The sequence below is a fragment of the Nyctibius grandis genome, chromosome 10, assembly GCF_013368605.1.
Source record: "Nyctibius grandis isolate bNycGra1 chromosome 10, bNycGra1.pri, whole genome shotgun sequence".
Classification (NCBI taxonomy): domain Eukaryota; kingdom Metazoa; phylum Chordata; class Aves; order Nyctibiiformes; family Nyctibiidae; genus Nyctibius; species Nyctibius grandis.
Window position 1 is genome coordinate 19407459 of NC_090667.1, and position 23114 is coordinate 19430572.

The following is a 23114-nucleotide window of genomic DNA, read 5'->3' on the forward strand; positions in this document are numbered from 1 at the left end:
CACACGCTCCACGCTCGGTGTGTCATCCCCGCTTATCTTAGACCACGGGCGCTAGGTAGTGCAGAGAGGCTTTGCAATTCAGTTTGCACAGCACCCATTGCACCCAGCACCCTTCGGCGCTCTCCCAGTTCAGCCAGGGGACAGACTCCTTGCTGGGCCATCCTGCCAACCCAGTCCCAGACTGGAGATGTCCCTGCTTCCATTTCTCATTGCCCAGACAGCAGCTTGGGGTTAACACCTCCTCGGTCCCAAGGCCAAGCTGATGAAAACAGAAAAAATAAAGGCACCTTTTCCTCTCCAGGTTTTGGGATGGGGATGCTCCCCTCGGACCATGCTCTGGCACGGACACTGCACCCAGGATGGAAGCGCAGATGCCCCAGCCCCCTGACTGTGCCAGCCCAGCGGGACCCTGCTCAAGTTCATAGTGGCAGGTGATCACAGAGCACGTGGCCCAATTTGTTTTCAATATGCGCTCGCAGCCCAGAAAGCCAAGCATCTCCTGGGCTGCATCACAAGCAGCGTGGCCAGCAGGTCGACGGAGGTGATGCTCCCCCTCTGCTCTGCTCTCACAAGACCCCCCGGAGCACTGCCTCCAGCTCTGGGGTGCCCAGCACCAGAGAGTCGTGGACCTGTTAGTGTGGGTCCAGAGGAGGCCATGGAAAGAGTCCAAGGGCTGGAACACCTCTGCTGTGGAGAAAGGCTGGGAGAGTTGGGGCTGTTCAGCTTGGAGAAGAGAAGGCTCTGGGGAGACCTTACTGCGGCCTGTCAATATATAAACAAAGATGGAGACTGTTTACCAGGGCCTGTAGTGAAAGGACAAGGGGCAATGGTTTTAAACAGAAAGAGGGCAGGTTTAGATTGGACACAAGGAAGAAATGTCTTGTGATGAGGGCGGTGAGACACTGGACCAGGCTGCCCAGAGAAGCTGTGGATGCCCCACCTGAAGTGTTCAAGGTCAGGTTGGACAGGGCTTCGAGCAACCTGACCTAGTGAAAGATGTCCCTGCTCACAGCAAGGACTGGATGATCTTTGAAGGTCCCTTCCAACCCAAACGCTTCTGTGATTCTGGTCCTCCCTGCTGAGCTGCGGCCTGACCATGGCAGATTGGGATGGAGCCTGGGTGCCTGGGACTGCCTGCCCTGGGACAAGGGGCAGAAGTCGGGCAGGGGCTGGCGAGGAACCACCTGCCCAAGAGATGGTTTAGGCAGAAGGGAGGACAAGTGCTGGCAGGCAGATGTGCTTTCCACCAGTAACACATCAAGCATCAAGGAAACCCCAACATCTCAGCTCGCAGCTCAAGTAGGGTGCCCGCAGAGCCGGCGGGCTCTGTCTCTGGCGCGGACGACGCTTGGAGCCAGCTGGGGCACACGGCACAGCCGCGAACACCAGGCTGCCGAGGGCTGTGAAACAGCTGCTGCTTCCCAGCCTGGAGAAAGTCACATCTCAGGTGGTGAGACTGCTCCCACGCACGTGCACTTTACTGTCAAACCCTCCGGGGTGCGAGGTGTTTCAGAAATAGAAGGTGATATTATTGCAATCAAGAAAAGGCTGCTTCTATCAGCCAGCAGGAAAAACAAGTGGCACTACAGCAGCAGAAAATAAAGTCTCGCCAAAGGACAGCAAATCCTCCAGGTAGGAAAATATAGCGCCTGGCAATTGGCACCTCCCGCGCCCATCAGCATCCCTCCCTGCCCTCGGCACTAGCTTCCCCCTCTTCCCACGGCAGGCCCCCGTCCTGCCTGCATCCAGGACACCATCCCGCCGGTGTGGCAGCGCCGTGGCTTCGGGACAGGCGGGTGAAAATCAGCGCCCGAGATCCTCTCTGCGGCGGTGAAAGGGAGCGCGTTCGGACCGTGGGAGCCGCGAAACGCCAGGCTCCATAGCTGGGAGAGTTTTTCATTTTCACCTCGCAAAGGCAGCCCGCCATGCAATTTACACCTTGCCCGCCTGCCTGCCTGCCTGCCGGCGCTTCCCAGGGCCCAACCACCCCGCTGCTCCCGGCCCAGCAGAGCCGCGGGAGCTGCAAAGCGGCAGCTGTCAGGCACGGCCAAACCGAGAGGCCAAGGAACGAGCCCAGGCGGGTTGCTGGGTATGGGGGGTCCCAGAGCCTGAGAGGGATGGTGGTCGCCACTGGAAGCTGCTGTGAGAGTCGTGAACATTTTTCTCCTCCCTGGGATGGAGATGGAGATTCCTTCCCATCCTCCAGCAAAAGGGAGGAAGATCCAGCCCTGCCTCGCCACTGGCTCCGGATCTCCTCCCCCTCCAGCGCCGGCTGGGCTGCAAGAGAAATCCTGCAGCATATCCAGGAGCATCCCAGGATGGGACAAGCTGGGCAGCAAGTCCCAGCAAGACAAAACCTTTCAGAAAGCAGCCACAGGCAGCGAGAGGCCCCGGCATGGGGGAAGGACAAGGCTGCCAGCACGGACACGCTCAGGTAAGTTAGTCCCTGTGCTTCCAGGGATATATTTTACTGCCCCCAACTACGGGAATGTCACCTGCAGAATAAAGAGCAGATGGTGCAAACACACACAATTCACAGGGCTTGGGTCCCCTCCGGTGTCACAGTTATTTGGTAGTAATTAGTTCTGGAGCGGAGAGTTTCAGAAGGAAAGCAAACTTTTGCATTAAAAAAAGTTACTTTTCCTAAAAACTCAGTGCTTTGCTTGTGCCCAAGTTCTGCCTTGCTCCTGTACCCGCCATGGGTAAGCGAAGCAGCTGGGGAGACAGTTCTCAGCAGCTTCCCGGAGCTCCACTATATGTTCTCACACTCTTCCTCCTACCTGACCCCAACCGCATCCCTTCCTCTCTTCCTCCTTCCCCATCACTGCCACACACAACCCCTCTGAAGGGAACTTCGTTTCAACCACTCGGAAAGCTCAAACACTGGATTTTCATTATAAGACAAGAAATCCGCATAAATCCACATAATCTTTCCTCCCCTGCGGAACCGGTCCTGGATTCCTGTCCCCATCCCCAGGAACTCCATCGCTATGGGAGTGTGCGGGTCAACAGCTGCACGCGCAAGGGGGTGGATGAGACTGCGGGAGAGGAGGACCACAGCTGGAGAGGGATGCCTCTGCTTCGGAGTGCAGGTCTCCAGGGACCAACGCTCTCCTTCCAGGCCTCAGAGGATGCTTTTTCAGCATTAATCGCAAAGCTGAAGAGGTTGACGCAATGATCTCTGCCATCACGGATGACTGGAGTGATGCTAAATCGCTTTGCCTGCTCTGTTGCCTCGGCGAGGCTGCCAGGAGCAGCAGCTGTGGCAATTTCTCTACCTCTTGTCAAGGCAGGGCCTTTCAGGAAAGGAAGCATTGCCCAAGATGTTCTCCTGCCCATCCCACCTCGGCCAGGTAGCCCACTGGACTGCAGCCTCCCACCCTACATCAGGCACCACGCAGGTAAAAAGACCCTCTTTGAAACATGGGTCTTCATTAGGCTGCTTGCAGAGAGAATAAGCCCTAACCTAGATTACAACCCACCCTGAGACACCCAACAAGAGGTTGTTTCTTGTGGTGATTGATAGATATTCTTCCAGGGCTAACTCACAGCTGAGAGCCTGGAGGGCTCCTCACCCAGGTGGACATTCCCAACCCACCTTGATGGCTTTATCTCCTGGGCCACCATTCACTTGAGTACTTGCCCTTCCGCAGCAGGGACGTCCAGTGGAGGCTTGTCGTTCCCAACCTTCTCACGCACATCCTCACCTGTAATGGCTCATGTGATGAAACCTTTGTGTGGCAAAACCAAAGCAACAGGGATGGAGCAGGAGCTCCCGAACTCTGCCATGACAGCCGGTGCCCACAGCACGTGGGAGCTCTCGGTCTCCTGAGCCAAGGTCTGGGCCGTCTCCACCAAGTCTCAGCCCTTTCCTCTTGTTCTTCAGCTCCACAAGCCTTCCTCCCGGGATCGCAGGCATCTCCAGCTGCTCTTCCACAGCTTGTTTGTCACCAAGACAAACTCAGGACATGTGTCACATTAATGTCCCTGGGAAGAAAATGGCGCAGTGGAATAAATACCCCCTGTCCCTTCCTACCTCCTTGAACAACCTTGTCTTTCCGCAACGCCCCCGGCTCCCAGGCTTCATGGAATGCATTTCACGATGAGCTAAGCTCAGCCTCACACCATCCCTCCGCAGCTGAGAAAGCTGAAAAGGGAAGCTGAAGAACCCAACCTTGCTGAACTTGCACAGATAAAGCCACTGGCAGCCCGGAGCAGCGCCTGGATGCAACAGCCTGATTCCCAGACAAAATAGTCCTTCCCTCTCCACCAACGGGGAATTAATGTCAAGCATATCAGCCTCATTTAGAAGGCAAGGAAGGCCACCAAAGAGGAAGATGTGGGTTTCAGCCTGGTTTGCTGAGGAGGAATGGATAAGAGGATCACGACATCCATCAGCCTGTCCCCAATACAGCATGTCAGCAAATTTGATGGCAGAAAGCAAGTTTCCAGGAGAGGAGGATCTTCCAAGCTATCCAACAAGTGCAGCCAAGGGTGGAGAAAGACTGTTTGACCTCCTGCTGAGAGAGGCCCAGGCTTGCCTCAGGTGCCAGGGATCCCTCCCGGGCTCTCCACTGCAGGACGCTCGCCCACAGGTCACTGCTCACCCTCAGTTCACTGCTCCTCCTGCTTCTTCCTCCCTTGCCCCGGGGACGGACATCCTTGTGTTTTAAAAGCAAGCCAGAGCCCAGGACAAGCTCCTTTCCTAACAAGAGACATTCACCCACAGGCTTCCAGCAAAGCTGCTTTCAAACTCCCCACCCAAGAGCTGGCACCCCTACCCCAAAAAGCCGTCAATCCTGCGAGGCAAAGGGCAAAGAGCCAGCGACCCCGGTGAGCCCCCGCGTGATGACGACGCCCGCCGGCGAGCTCGGCTAACGAAGCCCCCGGAGCCTCCAGCCACCGCACGCCGCCAGCGGTAACGATTCGCCCGAGGAAATCCCCAACGCCGACAAACAGCGCTGGCGGGCAGAAAGCACGAGGCGAAAAGACGGGCAGGCTGCCTGCCATGCGGGAGGAGGTGGGAACGCAGGCAGAGGCGAGGGGAAGGGAAGGGAGGCGAGCGAGCGGCATCAGGCAAATCCATCAGGGACCTCGGGACGGCTCCACATGTCCTCGAGCCAGGACACGCCATTTTGGTGGCTCCACGTGCTGACCAACCCCTCCAGCCACCCTGCCCAGAGCGGGCAGGGGCGGGCGAGGTGGAGCTGGGTACCTGCCTTGCCTCTGCAGCCTTCATCCCCTCCTCCTCCTCAGCCTGCCAGGGACCCCAGCGTGGGGTTCCAGGGGGCTCATTACCTTGGTCTGGAGAGGAGAGTGCCTGCTGAGCGTGCTGCCACGGTGCGCCGGGGCGTGCAGGGAGGCAATGGCTGGCGGTGCCGGTGAGGACACAAGCTGAGTGCCTCCAAAGCCAGGCTCTTCTGCCAGCAACAGAGGCAGCAGGAGAGGGGAGCAGCTGTTTTCAGCGACCTTTGCAGTCTGGTGACTGCTCCTCTGCCAGCACAGGATTGTGAGTTTGACTGTGCAGATCAATCAGGAGATGAAATCCAAGTGAGTTAGGCAAGGACGGAGCCCAGCCTCACTCTGCCCTTCCACAAGCCTGCAGCTTTCCAGGTTCCATATGCTCCCAGAGGTGCTGCATGAGCCAGGAAAGCTCCAGATAGGCACTACGCTGCTCAGCTTTCCAGGTCTTTCCCTGCTGGGGAGCCACCTCCCCATCTGCACCACTGCTCCGCTCTCCCGGGTACCCCAAACCATGCACAGCCCTGCGTAACATCATCAACAGCAGCACATCGGCCAATGCCGCAGACGCCAGAGCAGCCCCGGATCCTCATCAGTGCTCCCTGAGACCTGGAGGACACCCCTCCTCTTCCCATCGCTGTGGTGACCTCCCTCAAGCTCTGGGTACTGGGAGGATGGGGAGGACTTTGGGGAAGCAGCTCTGCACCTCTGTCCCCATCCACCCTTCCTCAAGCAGCTGCAGCTCATCGTGGGCAGGGAGCGGACTCTGCCTTGTGCCGCTGCAGCCCCGTCCCAGGAAGGCTGCTGGGTCTGGACTAGCAAGAGAGGAGGGGTTTGGATGCTGGTCCTGTACCCCAGGTGTTGGTACGGGTCCCATAGTAGCTCCCGCTGGGAGACACAGCTTTGTAGGGGAACTGGTGGGAGATGCAGGTGAGGGCTTCTCGGCGAGGCAGGAACTGAGCAAGGGAGGGACAAGTGAACACGGCACCTAGAGACGCACGTGAGAGAGGAGGAGGAGGAGGATGCAAGAACAGAGAGGAGCCAATGGCTGCGCTCCTCCACTGCGAGCCCACAGCATCAGGCAGCTCCTGCAGCCATACCAGCCGCCTCTGCTTTGCTCGTCTCCTGAACAGCTCGGCAGAGAAGTACCGCAGCAGGTCTTTCTCCGACACTGACCTCTTGATAAGCTTTTGCCAACTCACGCTCTGGTTACTGTACCGCTGGGCGGACGCTACCCCAAGCTGTGAATCCGCACAGCACGAAAAGAAGAGCAGCTGGCCACAGCAGATGATAGATATCCACCTTTCTGCATGTCAAGGAGCTGCCGTCAGCTCCCAGCAGAGATAAAACCCAGAGGAGCAGCTGAGAGTAACCGGCCATCCAGTGGCAGGGAGAAAACGCTGGTGTCCACAGTGGGAACAAGGCCACGGTTTCCCTCCCTCCAGCCTTCCTGGGTGCCTTACAACCCCACAGAGCGGGAACAGAGCCCTTCAGCAAATGCATGAAGCTGGCAGGCACCTGCAGACAGGCCCGCTCTGTGAACAGCCACAGCGCATCCTCCTCATCCCCACGGGGCCAGGACACCCCTCCGGGTTTCATCTGAAAGACAACAGCCTCCAGCACGGGGCTGGGACAGGGACTCCTACACCGACCACTCTCCCAGCTGCCTTTAAGGTCTGTCCTTGACATCCAAGCAGCACTTTTGCCTTAGGATCCACCCCGCAGAGCTGCAAAGATAAGGGAAATGGACACCATAACAGTTTTAAATATACCAGGAGATCTTCTGGTGGTGGTGTGTGGAAGTGGGGTGCACAGAAGCAGAAGTTTCCAGGGGTCCTGCGATGCGAACGTGTGCCCATCCACAAGTTATCACTGTGATAAGCAGTCAGAGGCAGGGATGCAGAGCGGCTACTAACCTGCTCTCCCTGCTGCACCCGGCTCCGTCACCCCCCCTTCAGCCCTGCGGGGTTGTTATAATTCCTCGCATTAGCAGAAGATGAACAGGTAAAAGCCTCTGTCTGTGGGGCGAGTACCTGACTGTCATTGTACAAGCCGCCAAAAAAAAAGAAATCACCCCAATTATTCCATAGTGCCAGAAACTCCCAGGCATCCTTCCGCTCCCTCAGACCCTTTGAAATGTAAAGCCACACCATTCGGTGTCATCTAATTTGGAGCTCAGCCTCAGAGCGGCAGAGCCTCGCTGAGCTTTAGGAGGAACGCAGCCGTGCAAAACGTAGATGTGCAAAACCCAGCTGTCAGTGGCCTGGAAGACAAGCACACCCCAAGCCCCACCAGTGACCCCATTTCGTGGCCCCAGCATCTCTGTTTTGCCATCCCAGTGCCAGAGGAGGCTGGCTGCCAGTCCCTCCGCTCTCCGTGCTGGCTCAGGACTCCCGGCTCTCTCGGAGCGGCTGGCAGCCAGCACCCCTCGGATGCTGCCTTGGTGCAAGCTGGAGCGGAGCTCAGGCTTTCTGCTGCAGCTGGGCTACTCTCACAAACCTGAAAGCCCCCGGAAGCCTTCCTCAGCCCCCGCTCTGCACACAGGCCAGGAGATCCATATTTTGAACACCCTAAGAGGTGAGCTTTGGAGAAAGTGGACATGGCAGCCATGGGAATCTGATTCTGTCCCAAAAGCTGTACCTAGGCTCTGCTCCAAGTCAGCATAGAAAACCTCTTTCTAGTTTCTCTCTGCTACCCAGAAAGAGAGGTGACTCCATCATCATCTGCCCTCTTAGGCAGGTTTGTTGCTCTCCTCCATGCTGAAGGCACATGTTTTTTCATGTTACAGCCCCAGCTCTCCTACCAGCCCTGGCAAGGCAGAGGCAGCCTACCTAAGGGAGAACATATCTCCAACAAACCCAGAAGAAATGCATCTGCTCAAGCCAGGCATGAACCTCCACCTCCTCACGCTCACCAGAGCATCGAGGAGCCCAGGAAAGGCAAACGTTGGGTAGGATGGGGACAAAGAAATGGGATGGTGCCTTGGCACACCCAGAGGCACTGGTCCATCAGGTGTTGATCCACTCTTGAGGGTAACAGGTACCTTCGGTCTCTTACCAACGTCAGACACCGCAGAAGAGATCCTGAGAGAAGTCAGCTCAAGGGTGACAGGGGACAAGCACTGAATCATCCCTGAGCCGGTCCCCAGGGAGCTGCTGCCTCCTCTGCCCACTGTGGTCTGACAGCCGGGGAACGAACGCCTTTTCTCGCTCCTACGCAATCAGGTGAAGGGAAGAGGTGCTGGATGCCTACGCACCCGTCCTGCTGGCCACAAAGGCAAAGCGGCTCACCGCGGCTTGCTGCTCACCTGTGATGGAGCAGGAAGCAGCGCAGGAAGCCCGGACACCCCTGCCAGGCTGCAGACCTCCATCAGCTGCCTCGGGGCAGTTCTAACCTGGAGTCATCCCTGCCAGATCCAGGCATGGGTGCTGGAGTTACAAACTGCCCATGTTTCTATTAAAGGCTCCGATTTTTCCCGGTTTGGCTTAAGCAGAGAGGCTGGAATAAGCTGCCACTTGCTGGAAAAGAAATGGCACAAAAGGAGTCCTGGAGCTGAGGGCTCCCAGGCACTCTCCAAAAGCCTGCAAGCCAAGGATTAAGCACAGCTCGACCTTCCTCTTTGAAGGCTGTAAGCTGCTCCGGAGCCCTGCAACAGCAGAGACAGCTGGAGACCACAAAGATGAACCTGGTCCTGGCAAATCTGGAGGAATTCAAGAGGGCCAGGATTTGGCAGCATGATTTTCTGCAGCCTGTCAGGACAACCTGATGTCTGCTGCTCAAAGCAAGATAGGATGTACTGGCTGTACGTAGGTCTGCACCAAACCATTGTACCTCCCCGTACCCTGCACCTGCTCCACAAAGGCTGCAAGTCCCTATGGGTGCATGCGGAGTGACAGTCAGCAGGCAACAGCATCAACAGAGGAAAAGCACACGCTGAGCCCGTGAAAGCCTCCCCAAGACACAAGCAGCTCCGCAGACCACCGCGCCTGCTGCGGTCACGAGGACTGGAAGCTCAGGACACCTCCAGCCTGCTGCCTCCACCCAGGGCCACCAGTGTGCAGCAGCATCAACTCCAACAGCAACCGAAGGGCAGTGGCTGCTGCTGGCAGGCAGAGATGGCAGGGTTTTTTATATATATGTGTATATATATATATATATATATAAATATATCCCTGTCGAAAGAAGAGAACCCTGAGGGACTTTCAGTGTGACCCTCTGCTTTGGAGCAAACTGCTGGACTTGGCCACCTCACCAGTGCTCCAGCCACCAATGCAGCCCCAAAGCCAGCGCCTCGCCTATGGCACGAAAAGGAGCAAGAACCTATTTTGTTCTTTCATCCCCGTGATCTGATCACCACCCGACCTCTCGACTCATCCATCCATGTTTTGACTCGGTGCAGAAGAGAAATGTTTTCGTTCTCCTGCCCTCCCTGAAGCGGGGCCTTTCCTACCATTTTATACCTAACTAGAATGAAAAAGTACAAGTTAGTCATAGCACAATGGTCCCTTTTCTGGAGGTAAAAATGCCACTGCTTTCAAATGTATTATCTCCCTGCTCCACAGGTTTCAAAGTGGGAGCTTCACAGCCAGGGAAACTGGGCCAACAGCGTTTGCTGGAAAAGAGCAGTATTTCTAAGAAGCTGTTTCACATTTCATCAGGTTCATTTTGCTGTTTCTCAAGCCTGGCACAGCTGGCAAGGTCTGACTCGGAGGGCTACAGGGAAGAACCATCCCAGAAAAAACTCATTAGGACCCTGCTAAAATAATTGCAGAGAGGCAAATCAATCTCATCCTCGAATTAATTGACTACTTGGCAAGGAGGGAAGACCCCAAGGTTTGGGACGGTGTTGCTGCTTGAGAGAGCTGGTCCCGTCTCCAACGCCTGACAAAGAAAACCTTTTGAGCTGACTGCATCCTCTGGGATTCTCTATAAATACATCCAGGGAGAGCACACGTACAGATTGAGTCGATGAAGAGATCTGACAGAAAAGCACTGTAGTATTTTGCTGTCCCTCCTTGCCCAAGGCAAATCATTCCTGTTCTTTCTCTCCCTTGGACAGCTGGATGAAATACCCCCGGCTTCCTCCGTGATCATTAATCCTCGCTGCAAAGGCGAGAGGGGAGCAAATCTTTGTGTCTGAGCAGATACATCTCTGTGACAATTTTGCAAGGCTGGGTAAGTGGTCACGAGGCTGCGAGCCCCAGCTTTGCTCTCAGGATGAAAATGCCCCCCAGCAGGACCACCGGCTGACAGGCAGCACGGGGCCAGGCTTTTGGCTGTCGGGACATCAGGGATGCCCGCATGGTTTGGCATGCGTGGGAAGGCAAGCGCTTGAAGTTTGCTCTCCTTCCAGGAGCTGCCTTTGGAAATGCTCCTGGAAAAGGAGCTGGGACAGTAATAGGATCAAAATTCTGGATGCCACAGGAAAGCAGCCACAGTGGCAGAGACCCAGGGCTGAGCTGCCAGCTGGAACAACCTCCCCAGGAATGTGGTGGAGTCCCCATCGCCGGAGGGTTTCAAGGTGCAATCGGGTGCTAGATAACCTCATCCAAGCTCCCTTTCCCATGAAAGGTTGGACCAGATGATCTTTCCAGGTCCCTTCCAACCTGTGCTGTTCCCATTCTGTGATCAATTAAAACTGGGGGGCTATGGCGGCCGGGAGCCTGCGTCCCACGCCATCCACTTCTCCAGGACCAGGACTCCTCTGCCTGTTGCTGGGGCAGACGCTTGCACGGAGTCAACAAGAAGTTGGGGAAAACCCAGGTGATTTCACACGAGACAAGCTGCAGAGGCGGGGAAGGAGCCTTTGTAACTACCAAAGCTTGAAGCTGGCCACAAAACCTCTTTTCTGCTCAAAGCAGCGATGCCGCAAGAGCTGCAGTTTTACACCTGCCCCCATGCAACCGAACAGCGGAGCCGAAACAGAAGCCACGTGCTTGCAAGAGGCAAGGCGCCTGCAAGCGTGAGGAGGCAGCAGAGCAGCAGGTACGGCGCCGGCATGCGCTGGGCAGCCAGAATGCCGGCGTGCCTGGCACGAGTCGGCCGTGCCAGCTCTGCCAGGGCCGTGCCAGCACTGAACACGAAGCACGGCCAGCGCTAAGTCACTGCTCGCCCGCACACTCACAAGGACCAGGGAAAAACCGACGGCAGATGAGTAGTGGCCTGGGGCTGCCAAATTCCTCCCAGAGAAGTGGGAAAGCGGGGATGCCTGCTGCGAGTGGCAGGAGACGTGACGCAGAGCCCCGGATCCCCATATGTTCCATTAGCGGCGCAGGAGGAGCGCGTTTCCCTGCAGACACAGGTTAAACGGACCCGCTCTAAGCCGACGCCAAGCCGGGTCCAAAGGTCCCTGTGGCGTTAAACGACATTGCCCACCACAGAACCCTTCCACCGGCCCAACCCCATGGGCATCCTGCCCTCCCCTGCAAGGTCACTCATGCTCGCAGGACCAAAACGTCTTCGAAGGGTTTTGGCGCTCAAAATATTTCCTATATAAAAGTCGGTGCGAACACGCAAACTGATGTGATGTGACACACAGCTGGGGGTTGCCAACCAGCAGTGAGCAGGTGGCCTCGCTGGAGAGAGACCACTGAAAACCAGCTGTCAGTGCAGGTCAGCAGAGATGAATGACCGTGCAGAGACACCTCGGGGTCCCTCCCCAGCTCCTGCAGTCACATGTCACCTTCTGGAGGGGCTCAGGCTGGAGCTTCGCGGTGCCCACTCCTCCTGCCCAGCCTGAGATCGAGAGCTTCGCTTGCTTCTGGCAGAGAGCACACACCAGCCAAGGGTGCCCTCCAACGCTGCTGGCCAAGCCACTCCAGCACTCATCCTCAATATCAACCAGGCTGGTGGGGAACCAGGAATGGGTAGGGAGAGCCTTGTAGCTTGCCGAGACCCCTGTCGTTCCTGAAAATAAGGTAAGGCCAAAATCTCATCTACTTACATCACCTCTTTTACCAGCAGCAGAATTAGGGTGCATAAAGCCTAGGTGAGAGGAGGGAACATGATGGACTTAACGCACACCACCACACCCCCCAACACTCACCAGCCCCCAGGTAACCAGAAACACTTGCCCAAAGCCATCTCTGACATTTCCCTCCTCTGCTCTCCCTTCTTCCTTTCCTGTGGCCACCAGCAGTGGTGGAAGACCTCAGCAGCACATGGCAGGTTGGATGAGACATCCCCTGTGCCTCGCTTGCCCTGGATGCAAGGAGATGCTGCAAGCACCAGGCTGTGCTCTGCCACCCTTTGGAGGAGCAGACTGCAAACACCCGACACATCCCCAAGCCCAATGGGGTTCCTAAAGGAGAAGAGACTCAATCCGCTATGTAGCACTGCAGATATGAGTGACAGGCAACGAAGACAACACTGCTGAGGGCTTCCTTGGTCATAGGATAAACCAAGACAGAGAAGCATCTGAGTCGGATTTTGTTTCTAAGAGGGGAAAATAAGTAGTATGGGTCTTGTTCCTTCCCCCTCATTTCCAAACCCTGCTGCTGGCTGGCTATCACCAGTGGGGTGAAACCGGGGAGGCGGCTTGTCAGCAATCTCCCACTCTCAGTCAGACCATAACGTCAAGGTCAAAAAAATGACAAAAGCGAAAAAGATCTGGAAAGGAAAATACTCACACCCGCCGCCAGAAGTCTGTCTGCACCATCCACCCTGAGCGCCCACACCTTCCTGGGGCTTCCCATCATCAGCCATCTCCTCGCCCCAGCCAAGTACTACCAGTCTGTGGCTACCCCCACAGCGATGGTACCTGAGGGACAACTGTTGGGGACGGCCCCAACCTGCCACGGCTGCAGCCCTGAGGTACAGAACCGGGGGCACCGGGGGCTAGCTAGGTCCATCTGCAGCGTGCAAGCCACACGTGACCCGACCTACAGCCCGGCTTGGGACCCGTGCAGACACATGCGAGGGCTCCCAAAACACTTCCCCCAGAGTCTGTATCCTTAGTCCAAGCCCCTGCCAGCCCAGGGCCCAGCAGCCTGTCACACTGTCAGCTCTGGTCTCATCTGTGCCATCAATACAAGTTAGACACGTCAAATCCTCTATGACTCTCAAGGGCTTTTTTTCCCCCGTTTTTATTTGATGTGTGAGGGTTGCTTAACAGCAGCATCAGATAACCTCCTGTCTTCCTGGGAACTTTACAGACCTATATTCAAGTGCACATGGGCTTAAACCAAAGGTCATCCCACCTAGCCAGGCAGCCGAGACACCACCTCTCTCCCCAGCACCCCAAACCTCTCTCAAGGCATCTGCAAACCAACCTCCACAGTCACCTCGGGGAACGGCAAAAGGGAAGGAGCGGGATGGAGAGCTCCATCTCCCAGAAAGCCACAGGCATATTCTGCAGGGTGACTCACTGATGCAAGGAGGGAGATGACCCGGATCAGTCCTTCCAGGCTCCCATGATGAGACACTGAGGGCAGTGAAGTCCCAGGTTGGTGGTGATAAGTTCTGGGTAAAGGTGTCCTGCTCCTCATCCTCCCTGGGGAGATGGACACGCAGCTTTGAGTAAGTGCTCCACCTCAGGCAGTGGTCTTCAGCCCACGGTCCCCAGAGCTCGCAGGAGACCAAAGGAGTTCATGAGGACAAGCAAAATTATGGCTGAGGAACAGTACTGGCATGTGTAGTACTTCCTAGACCCCGGAGGAAAACCTCAGATGGGAGCTGATCAGCTGGAGTTGCCACTGCGATCGGGTCTCGCGCACACGCAGACTGCAGCCCGGACCGTTCGCATACGACAAGCTGGTATTTAAAAAGGCTTCATTCACAGAGCCCAAAACAAATAAACTAAAGGAGCCAGGAGAAAGAGTTTAAGTGGAAAAACATCCCAATAACTGACCCCTCTTTGCAAGTGTTTTAACAGCTGCCCGCCCCTGACCTCAGTCCCCCGACACAGCCAAGCAAAACCATGGTTTTGCCTTTGAAACACAAACTGTCTGGGATGGGAGCACAGCTCCACAGACCATTTATAACAACTGGGAGAAAAGCAATGTCAACAGATCTGAGCAAAGCCATCAGCCATGGCAATGCGGTCAGCGGAGCAGGAGGGGAAGGACGAGGTGCAGCCGTACTCACACCGGTGCCGGGCATCAAGGCTCAGCTGCCGTAAAGGACCACGTGTATGTTCCCAGTGCCCCACAGACAGAAAGCCGTTCACGTTAAGAAGCCGTTCGAGGTGCTGGGTAGGGGAGGTGAGTCTGAAGGATGACACAGATCCGGGACATGTCAGCCGGGGGAAACCTTGGTGGCACTGCCGAGGAGGGAGGAGCATTCAGCGAGTGTTTCTGCAATGGATTTAGGACAAAGCCAGACAAGAGGGGCAGAGGATGCGGATGAAATGTTTGCTCTTCCATGGGAAGATACAACACACGGCTCACAGGCCCAGATAACATACATTTAAAACATGCTGAAGTCCCGGCTGACAAGCTGTCTGCATGTCAAAAGGTGATCTCTGGCCAGCTGGAGATGCTAGAAAGTCCCAGGAGAGACAGCAGCCTGTACCTGCCAACATTCAAAAGGGTAAATAGCTGACTTGGGTAAGTGCAGGCCGGTCAGGCAAAGACTGAGCCAAGGCAAAACAAACTGATGGCTGCAACCAGACCAGATCACCAGGCAGCAAAGGAGACCCGCATAATTAATGCCAACCAACACACGCTTACAGCTGTCAGATCCTGTTGGCAAACATGATTTATTTTTGTGGGGATTGCAGGCTTGACTGATAAATGTACCAGCACCCGTGCCATTCATTCAAACTCAGAGAAGACGTAGGACTTGGTACCATTTCCCATTTTTAATCAAGAAACTACAACTCCATCAAAGTATAGTGGCATGTGTTTGAAGTCACTGTTAGCTGGCTCAGAATAAACCCATGACCGAAGGGTCCGGGCAGGGGACAAGATCTCCACCAGAGATCTGTGCACCATAGCAATATGACCACTGCTGAAACAAAGCATCCATTTGTGCTACTGGCAAGTCAGAGAACTTTATAAGCTGAAAGCAGGTCCAAAAAAAGGTCCAAAAAAGAACCCAGGAATTAAGATTGGAAAATATTGAAAAATATGTCAGTGGAAGACTTCACAAGCTCTGTACATTTAGCTTATCAGAGAGGCAAGAGGTGACTGCATCTCAAACTGCCATAGCCGACAAGGGGAGCAAAGATCACTCCAAGCTCGCGGCCAAAGGAATAACGCGGTTCCCTGGCTATGAACAGGAGCAAACCATGTCTTTTCAGCACCTTACGGAGCGCCCTGCCTCGGCTCCCCATAGACAGGGAGCCAAGGTGGGGAGAAGCATGGCAGCCCATGTCAGGCAGGAGCCAGCCTGATAGCCTCTCAAATCCTTCCTGGCATCACAGAGCCCACGCCGGCCACTGCTACTCGAGATGTGCACTGTAAAGCAGTGATTCACAAGCCCACGGAGGTGGTGAACGTCCTAGTGCAGAGCCCAGGGGAATGGAAAGGGCTGGTTTTTTTTCTGAAAGTTGGAGGATGGCTTTTCAAGACCAGCTAAAGAGGTTAACCCTCAGTTTTCCAAGTTAGATATAGTCAGAGTTTGGAGCCAGCCAGCTCATGCTCTGGTTCAGAGCAGGGTGCAAGGCAGCCAGGACGATGTTGGCATCGCTCTCTTCCTTCATCCCTCCACTTGTACGTCCTCCTTGGCTGGAGAGAGTGCAAAACTGACCCAAAACCCCACAGAAAGAGGCCCAGTTGAGCCAGTCACTTCTAGGGCTGCACTGGGAGACACCTGCCAGCTCTACCTCGGGTGCGATTAGCCACCTCTCTGGCTGCCAGAGGAGCCCCTGGGTTGGGAGATCCAAACTCACCTGCCTGGTAGTGCCCGTGAGATGCCAGCATGGATGCAGAGAGATGCAGGTGCACGGAGCCTGCCGTGGAGATCTCGTTACACCCAAGCCAGAATAAACACTCCTTGAAACGGCGGGAGGTTACAGGGGAATAACCTGCTCCTCGAGGCATCAGAAAGGGTCCCCACCAGGGAGGAGCTTGGCAGGAGCTCTCCTTCGCACCCAGGAGGGGAGACTGCCAGCTCTGTCCGGCAGCTGTGCCATGGGGCAGGAGTGTACGCCCTGGCAAAGCGGGGCATACTGGCCTGGCAGCAGGGAGAGGCATCGGCAGGAGCTATTAGGGAAGAAATGCTTTCGAGGGACACTAAATAACCCCGGCCTATGCCTTAAATAACCCGCGCTTGGAGCTACGAGCCAGCAGGCTCTCCTTGGCTCCTCCAAAGGCGATTCTAGCCAGCAAGTCGCCACTGCTGCCAGCCTGCCATCCCATGGGAAGGATGTCCCCTAATCTGCCGGGGACGGCTGCAGCCATTTCCCCACAGTTCCCAAAAGCTGTGGTTGCACCCAAAGAGTCACAGAAATGCCAGCTCCTGAGCCCCACAGGAGCCAGGGAGGCGAGGAGGCACGCTGCAAGGGCAGCCTGACCCCAGCGCCTCCTGCTCCGTGCCAGCCCATCTCCCTTCCGTCCCTAATGAAAGGGGACTCCGCCATCCTATTTATTCTTTAAATTGTTATTAATTTATTTTTAACCTTCTCTGTCCCTCTGAAGCAGCAGCAGGCTGGGACACACAAAGCCCAGGCTGCTGAAAGCCAGCATGACTGTGCCTGCGCTGCTTGGGACACCTGAGCCACGGGCATCCCCAGCAACTTCAGCGTCACACCAGCGGGTCCAGAGGGAGACATGCTCTCCCCTTCATGTCCACCAGCCTTCAGCCTTGGGGGCCCAACACATAACCCCAGGGGACACCGCAGGAAGCGCGCGGGAGAGTCACCCACGGTGGGGCTTCCTCCAGCTCTGCCCCAGACTTCTTCACCACCTCTCACAGCCCTGCTCCCTCAGACGGTCCCCAAACCCTCAGCTCCTTCGACCCACATGTCCTCTCCAGTCCCCTTCTCCTCCCATTCCCCTCCCCTATTTTTCAGCATCTCCAAAGCTTTCTCCACCCTCCCTCCCCATCTTCCACCCCTCTCCCTGCCTCCTCCACCTCCCTCTCCATCCCCTGCTCTCCCACACCTCCTTCCTATGACTAGGCGGCCATGCCATCCTCCCTCCACTTCAGCTAATTCCCTCTCTCCACAGGAGCCAGCGTTTCATCTCTGCCACTGAGCCCCTTTTCATGCCTCCTGGCTCTTGCCATCCCACCCCCTTCCTCCCCGCTGCTGCCGGGATGGGATGGCAGCGGAGGGACCCGCGCGCTCGGCAGGCCTGACCCCCAGCTCTCATTAACAGCGCCCTTCTCAAAGCAGGCGCAGCGTGAAATAAATAAATAAAGCAAATCTCTGTCTCGCTGCTGTCTTGGGTTGCTTAAGGGAGCCGGGCACCGGGGGTGGGATGAAGGATGCTATTTGGAGAAGCTGTCTCCATGGCAACCCCCATTCCCACCACCAAGCGGGCACAGGTCACCTGTTTCCATGAAAGTTTCCCCCCTCCCTCCCCATCCCTCCACCCCGGGAAGTGCCAGCACAGCCCCAGGGGCGCAGGCGGTCCGGGATGTGGGAGAAGCGGCAGGGATGCTGCTGGCGCGACTGCAAACGGCCTCCAAAGTCCCCCTCGCCACGTCGGAGGAAGCCAGGGCATCCCCACGGTGCAGCGTGCAGGGACCAGCAGCACCCACTCCTCCCCCGCCCCACGCTGGCAAGGCCACCCCATCACCTCCCTGCCTGCGTCCCCTCGGTCAGTCTAACGCGGGCAGGGTGGCCGCGCCCTGCTGCTGGACTTGGGGATGGACACAGGCACGCACCCTGACGCCTGTCCTGCTGGGACTGGGGCAGAGATCAAAATGTGTCCCCTCCATGCAGCCCTGGGTGCTGTGTTTCTGTACGATTTCAGTTATTTATTTTAACTCACAACCGGCCGTTCCCATTAAACGCTGCCAGGCGCTCCCCAGAACAACCCGTGGTTCCCTTTTTAGCTGTGACAACTCCATCTCTCATGCGACAGATGCGCTCGCTGGGACCTCTCCCCAAGTAAGGCAGCGTCAGCCCCGCGTCACCGAGCTCTCCCGCAGCCACCCTGATGCTCCCACCCGCGCCAGCCTCCCCGCATGCCCACGGGTCCGCCGCAGGGCTGGCAGCAGCGCCAGACACCCCCCACACCAAAACAGCTGGCAGAGCTCCAGGAAGAGCTGGAGAGATGCCTACGGTCGGGGCAGACAAGAGGGTCAGCAAAGAGCCCCCCCAACGAAGTTCTGGCGTTGGCACCCGGGCAGCCATCCTGCGGCACAGCGCAGGCTGGAGGGATTTGCGTGGTTCCCCCCCAGGGCTGGGAGTTTCGCCAGGAAAAGGAAGTTTATAAATAGCACATTTCAACACGAACAAATGGAAGTGGCAGAACTCGACAGTCAGGGGCTGAGCACCGGCCCCTGCCCAGCACCCTCCCGCTCCAGGAAGGATGGTCCCTTCCCTCCACCGCCCGGCTGGCCAGGACCGTCCTCACTCTCTAGAAGGCCTGGATCTGGAGGTGTCTGTCAGATGCGCTGTTTGAGAACACCATTGCCACAGCTGGTGTGGCAGCCAGGGCAAGGCAGCAGAGCTGGCTTCAAAAAGACCAGAAGCAGGGGGATGGCCACCCGCTGAGCTCTGCTCAGGGCTAGCGCAAACACAGCAAGGTGCTCTGCAGGATGGAGATCAGAAGGCTGACAGAGGGGGTAGTTCACTGCAGCCAGCTGCCCACCCAGGACCAAGGGCCACAAATTCCAGTGTATTGCTTGAAACCAAGTTTTCATAAGCCCATGGGCCAGAAAGTTTCTAGCTTCTCCTCCCGCCTCTGCAGAAGACAGCTGCCCCCGGGGTGAGGCTGGCACTTGAAACAAAAGTTTCATGGCACGATGCGTTACACCAAAGGGGCACGTACCTGCCAGATCCTAACAACAACCAAGACATTCAAGGGGAAAATCAGCTTTTATCTCTGCGTTAAGGAGAAGAGCAGCAAGTTGTCAGATGAGAACTTGCTTCTCGTAAACACGAAACAGCAGAAAAAACACCCCTGTGCCTACAGAGCGAATGGAAGGACATCCCTGCTGGGGAGCTACCTGCCAGACTGCAAAAGCAGGAGATCTTGATGGTGGTGCCCAAGGGAAGACATCAAGACATGACACATCAGAGCAGCCCCATCAGCTGTCAGCAAGAGAAGCCTCTGACAGTCCACCAAACACAGGCAATGCTCTCCGTGCCACGCTTGCTTACCTTGATGTAGGTGTCAAGGGCTGGGTGGACACGGTTGACTGCTAGATGGATGGACAACGGTGTGGTGAACGGGAAGGTAGCCATGACCACGTGGCTGGGAGCAGGGAAGGAGAAGATCTTGAAGCCATACTTCTGGAACCGCTTGATCTGCTCTTCTGACGGCTTTGCATCCCCCTCACTCAGGATTCGGCCTATGGCAAAGCGGCACTTCTCTGGAGCCGTCTGTTGATGGGGACAGACAGTGTCAGAAGAACAGAAAGGCTGAAGACTGGCAGGAGACCACCATGAACCAGGGTAAATGCAACGGCCTAGCATGACTGAGCACACCAAACCAGGTGCCCGCTCCTAACCAAGACTGATCCGGCCCCAAACCATCCATGCTCCTCCCAGCCTCAGCTCACAGTCCAAGGGGGCAGGTACTGCTCTCTTCCTCGGAGAGCAGAGGGACTTGCAGCAGAGAAATAAACCCCACCAAGCTGCTCACCTGCCCCGGGTGACAGCCACTGCAGAAAGTGTCTCTCCTGACCCCCCATCAGAGACCCACCTGTTGACATGTGCTCACTGCCATCCCCATCTGCAGGACATCCCTGTGACTCCGGGGAGGCTAAAAAAGAGAGGCAACCCCAACCTGCCCAGCTTGCCTCCGTCCCTCCCCCAAGGAGGTCACCCTGCAGGGGTGCCTGCCCACAGCAGCCACCCAGACACACGTCCCACCAGCGTGAGCCATTGGCACTAAGCCAGAAGAAAATCCAGAGGCTGCTGGGTCACTCCTAAGTGGGCACACTCAGTTGGGCACAGTTTCAGGGGTGGGGAAACTGAGGCACATAAGACTTACATGCAGTCACCGAGCTGTTTGTAGCCACACAAAGAGAAACACATCTCCTTCCATCCTGGATCCCAACAACACCCAAAATACAAAAAAAGCTCTTGTACCAGGTTTGGGGATGCCTCCCATTAAAACAGGAGGCTGCAGGGCTCCCAGCCCAGCAAGAAGGGTGCTCAAGGCTCTGTCCCCAGCACAGTGATGGTCCACAGGACTCCTGCCATCTCCATGCCAAAGCTGACCCAGGTTGAGGCTTTCATTTCTGGTGTTTATCAAAACCCCACTGCTCGAGTTCACATTTACCTGTGGCACTTGGCAGTAACGTGGCAGGGGGGAGGAGAGCCTGGCAACTTCCCCCCAAGACACCACCGAAGGACACAACGTGCCTTCCTACTGCTGAGGCCAGAGACCAGCTCCCTAACTCCAGCCTTTGTCCCCAGCAGAGCTGCTGTCCTTTCCATCCTCGGAGATGTTCAAAGAAGGAGCTGGCAGACAGAGACAAGACTCCTTTCCCCAGGGCACACTGGCCAAAAAAATGAGCCCAGGAAGAACAGGAGGTAGCGGGCACACCGAGGACGGAGGCACCAAGGATGGGGGCTCCATCTGAGTGTTTGCGCTTCCCTGCCACCTGCTCTCAAGCCTGCTGCACCACAAGACGATGTGGCAACCAGCAACCAGGAGTGGCAGATGCACGACTCTGGCCACCTTCTGCCAACCATCCCTCTTCTGGCAAGGGCTGGAGAACCAAAGTCTCCAAACTCCCATCACACAAGGCGGCAAAACTCACCAGGACCTGCCAGGATGCCCGACAGCAGCAGTGAGACAGACGGACAGCTTGCAGGCACTGGTATCACAAAGCTCTGTTGGGGATGGTGGGAGGCAGAGAGAGGGTGCAGACAAGGCCAGCGTGTTACCAATCCCCCCCTTCCCATCCCCACATGCTCCCCAACCTCATCCGTAACTTTGCCTGTGCTAAAGCTCAGCAACGTCTCCTCCTGCATCTTAACTACCCCACACCGCACTCCTTGCCTTACCTGTCCCTTAAACACCCTTTAATGTTGCATGGCAGGACCACCCCGGAGGTGAAACACAAGCAGATGTAAATAGGAAGGAAGAAAACACTGTCAGAAGCAGCAGCAGCCATGAGGCCGGGGACTGGTGTGCCTGACAGCTCGCTCTTGCCCTCCTGTGCTGCAAGAGGGAGCTGCAGACGGGGCCGTGCAGGCGCCGCTGCTTTGGGGCAGGGAAGAAGATCCACCCCAAGGAGAGCAAGAGGCAGCAGTAAAAGGCATCCATGGGGAAAGGACCAGATGGAGCAAGGAGATAAGGGAAATCTAGATAAAATGCCTTTAAACATGCAATCTCCATTTATGTCCTGAGCAAAGACAGTTCACGCCTGGCCCCAGAGCAACCGACAGAAGGACCCGAGCTGCCGGAGCAGGCAGCACCACTTGGGCCAGGCGCGTTTCTTCCTCCCTTCTCCTTTTAACTTTCTTTTTTTTTTGTAGCATGCAGCCCCGCAGGCACTTTCTCAAGGGCAGCAGCAAGGCAGATTTGCCTCCTCCCCTGCCTGGCAAAGCTGGTCTCAAGGGAGGGAAGGAAATACCCTGGTTAAAACCAGCCTTTCCCTAACAAATTCATCCTTTCGGGGTGGACAGGTGCTGGTCAAAGCCTCTGTTCCCTCAAGGGCCCCAACAGAGAAGTTTTAGAAATTACTAGTTAACCTATTTGTCTACAGCTTTGCCTACATGAGCGAATCCCATTTCTGCATTCAGAAAACGCCCTGCCCTCCTCCCTCCAACGCTTGGGCACAGGCTGATCGCTGAGCACGCGAACACGTGGACTGCAGGCAAAAGGCCCTAGCACGTGCCTACAGCTAAATGTGAGCAGAAGCGCTTGGCTGGAGCCGAGTACAAACCCGCCTGCCACATCCAGTCCTTGCTGAGGAGCTATTTTTGTTCCTGCCAGAGGTGGGAGAGGGGGGTAGAAGTCCTCTGGGCTGCTAAATATTGAATAAAAAGAAAAAAAAAGTGCAAATTAATATTAATTCTGTTCCATTAAAACACATAAAATATTGCTGGCAGGGGTTAGGCAGCACTTGGGGAGCATCCTTGTGTGAATGCCGGAGAGCCAGGAACCAGCAGGGAGCCCTGGGGACGCTGGTGACGGTGGCCGCCCCAAGGCCTGGCATGACCCCGAGGCAGCCCACACGCTCCGGGCCATGGGGCTCCCCCCGGCCCAATTCCTGGCCGAGAGCCGGCACAGGGCCGCGGCTCTCCAGCTCTGGCATCCCCCTCTCCTCTCTCCTCACAAAGCCTCGTTTGGTCACGAGTCTCCAAAGCACAGCAAATGCCGCACCAGACACTGCCGGTCATCAGCCCCTTCCTGCTGCAGCGCTGGGGGCACCAAACCCCCCAGGAGCTGGCAGCCGAGAGCCCAGCTCAAGGGGGCTCTCTGGGCAGAGCCCACCAGTGCTCAGCCAGGGATGCCGCAGGACATGGCGAGCAGCAAGCACGTTCTGCTGCTTGATGACAAAAGGTCTATTTTTGGTGACAAGTCAACATCCGCGGTGGGTGGCCAGCTCCGGGCGGACCAGCCTCTGCCAGAGGGTGCTTCACCGAGGTCAGGAGAGCACCGAGAACGAGAAGGAAGAGGAGGAGGTCATCTCTTCTGGGCAGCATCCTCCCAGGGGAAAGGCAGCCTGGAAGACTGATCCCACTCCGCTGGACCTCCAGGAACGAGGAGCCTGCAGCGCACACCATCTCCTGCTCCCAGGCCATCACGGCTACAGCAGGTACGAGCACACAGGGGCACCCCACGGGCCACCAGAGTGCT

The 23114-nt window shown here is 56.5% G+C and overlaps 1 protein-coding gene across 1 annotated transcript in view; it reads right to left on the reverse strand.

The window, feature by feature from the left end:
* TEX264 (testis expressed 264, ER-phagy receptor) overlaps positions 1-23114 on the reverse strand; it is a 42875-nt gene that overhangs the window by 14005 nt on the left and 5756 nt on the right. The window contains exon 4 of the mRNA XM_068409137.1: positions 19457-19678. Coding sequence (XP_068265238.1) covers positions 19457-19678 — 222 coding nt within the window. The remainder of the gene's footprint in view (positions 1-19456; positions 19679-23114) is intronic.